This window comes from Trypanosoma equiperdum, assembly GCF_001457755.1.
Source record: "Trypanosoma equiperdum strain OVI genome assembly, contig: ctg_1826, whole genome shotgun sequence".
NCBI lineage: Eukaryota > Euglenozoa > Kinetoplastea > Trypanosomatida > Trypanosomatidae > Trypanosoma > Trypanosoma equiperdum.
In genome coordinates this window covers 1-2,126 of record NW_027123867.1, presented here as the reverse complement: position 1 = coordinate 2,126, position 2,126 = coordinate 1, and the positions used below count along the sequence as shown (strand labels likewise).

The window sequence follows — 2,126 nt, the reverse complement described above, 5'->3', positions numbered from 1 at the left end:
ACGCCAGGTGCGCAGAAACATAACATGAGTTATTGCTGAGGTTAGTGCTTCAACGACATTCGAAACGTCAAACTAGTTATTCGAACAGTAAATCAACGATATACACCAAGATTATGTTATACATGAGAATCAGGACAGTGTACAACCAAATATCACCATTTAAACGTCTTCAATGAACCACTCAGAGATCATTCTGGGTTGATTGACCCTCTTCCGTGTGGGCAAACATCCACTCTTTATGCGGTGTCGCAGCTGTGCTCGTGGAAGAGAAGGCTAATTGAACTGTTCCCTGCTCCTTCCGCTTCACCGCACTCCGGTATGCCACGTGGACCACCGGGTCTTTGTGGTCCTTCAGGCGCTCGTACGCGTCCAACACCATGTCGAGGAGAGCATCCGAAATCTCAAAGTCTTCGTCGTATCGGCGAACAATTTTATCCTCCTTAACGCGCTGAAGCTCATGCCCCGTGATGCTCTCAAAGCGTGCAAAACGCATAAGAACACTGTGCCACTGCCCGCGCATATATGCCGCTTCAATTAAAAGCCTCATTTTGTCAAATGTTTCGGGGCACTCCCTATCACGCATTTCCCTGTTGACGCGGTCAAAGTTTTTCCAGTCCCCTATGTTCATACAGCAACGCAAAAGCGCAAGATAGACAATCATCCCGCCGTTCTGCATTACGGGGATCTGTGTGAAACGTTGGGCCTCCTCGAACGAGTTGCATCGCTCAATACGAGCTGCTAACACCAGCCTGTACACCTGTGACGAAGTCGGGCGATTATCTTTCTTCATGGCTTGTAGAATCGTCACAGCGTCCTCCCACCGCCCTGCCATAGTACACGATCGTAGTGGAGATTCGTAATTTTGTTGGTACATTGCCACACCGTTACTGCGCATGGCATTGAAAAGGGTAAGGCTAAGGGACCACGCCTGGTGCTCATGTTGTTGTTGAGGTGCAGCATACTGTTCCATTGCGGCCACTTCCTCGCACGATGTGAGCGCCAACCGAACGCTGCGTTCGGCCGGCGGTGAACGTGTAGCGATCATATGCTGCATCTGTTGTAACACCTCCACGTGTCTCCCATGACGGTAGCATAAGGAAATCGCGGCGTCGCGAGCCTCAGGGGGAATGAGAACATTTTGCCGACCACACAGTTGAAGGAACCGGAGGCAATGTTCCCACTTACCACCCGCATCCAGCAGCCAAGCGACACGTTCCACCACGACAGGTGTCAGCGCGTTGTGGTCGCGAAACCCTTCACCACCAGTACGAAGTGACACAAATTGCTCAAGTGCTAGTTCCCACGGAGCTGCTCTTCCCGTACTCTCCTCCTCATTTAGAGAACGTGCAATATCCGCCCCACTGCAATGACAACCAACCGCTCCGACCGATGCACATGCGCCTTGCCGTTCCCCTTCATTATGCAAGACTGAGCCCGTCCTTCGTGACCTTCGAGAGGCGGCCACTGCCGCCCGGAGGTACTCCGCCGTGACGTCGTCACTAACAATCGGTACATGTGAAACATCCCTACTGAAGTAAGCTGTATCTCGCTGCCGCAACCGGACGTATTGGTTGTGAGCCTCCTTGAAGTCCCCGCAATCCGCGCAAGCAGCCATATACGCTACATGAACCGCTTTAGACCGCGGCCTGTTCATATCACGGTGGAAGTCAGTATAAAGTCTCCGCGCGACATCTAGCATACCCCTCTTTCCACAACGATCGATGGCACCGCACAACATATCGCTTGTCACTTCCACGTTGTGGCGTGACGCATCAACCAGGGCTGCAATACAAGTTGCCCACTGGCTTGCTCGCTGGTGTTGATCAAGAAACATTTTAAGCTTCGCGCGCCGTACTGTGTCTCGAGCGGCTAAAAGTTTGTCGCTACGAATTTTGCTATTTAGCAACTCAGTATAACCGACTCTCTTGTGCATATGTTAAAAACAATATCACAACTAAGCATCGACAGTGCTGTTGCCCACACACAACTTCACTAATTTATAGCCAATCATAAAGAGAGAAGAGTAAAGAAAGGTGAAGAAAGCAAGCAATTTCACAAAAAAAAAAAAAGCAGCACCGGATTGCTGAATAACGAAAACGGAGACCCACCTAAGCACACACAAACAA

At 50.5% G+C, this 2,126-nt stretch overlaps 1 protein-coding gene across 1 annotated transcript; it reads right to left on the bottom strand.

Moving 5' to 3' along the window:
• Positions 1-181: 181 nt before the first annotated feature.
• Positions 182-1,933, bottom strand: TEOVI_000568200 (uncharacterized protein; the record flags this gene model as incomplete). Its single annotated transcript, XM_067223284.1, has 1 exon — positions 182-1,933. The coding sequence occupies one exon, from the start codon at positions 1,931-1,933 to the stop codon at positions 182-184; it is 1,752 nt and encodes a 583-aa protein (XP_067079385.1).
• Between the last annotated feature and the right edge of the window lie 193 nt (positions 1,934-2,126).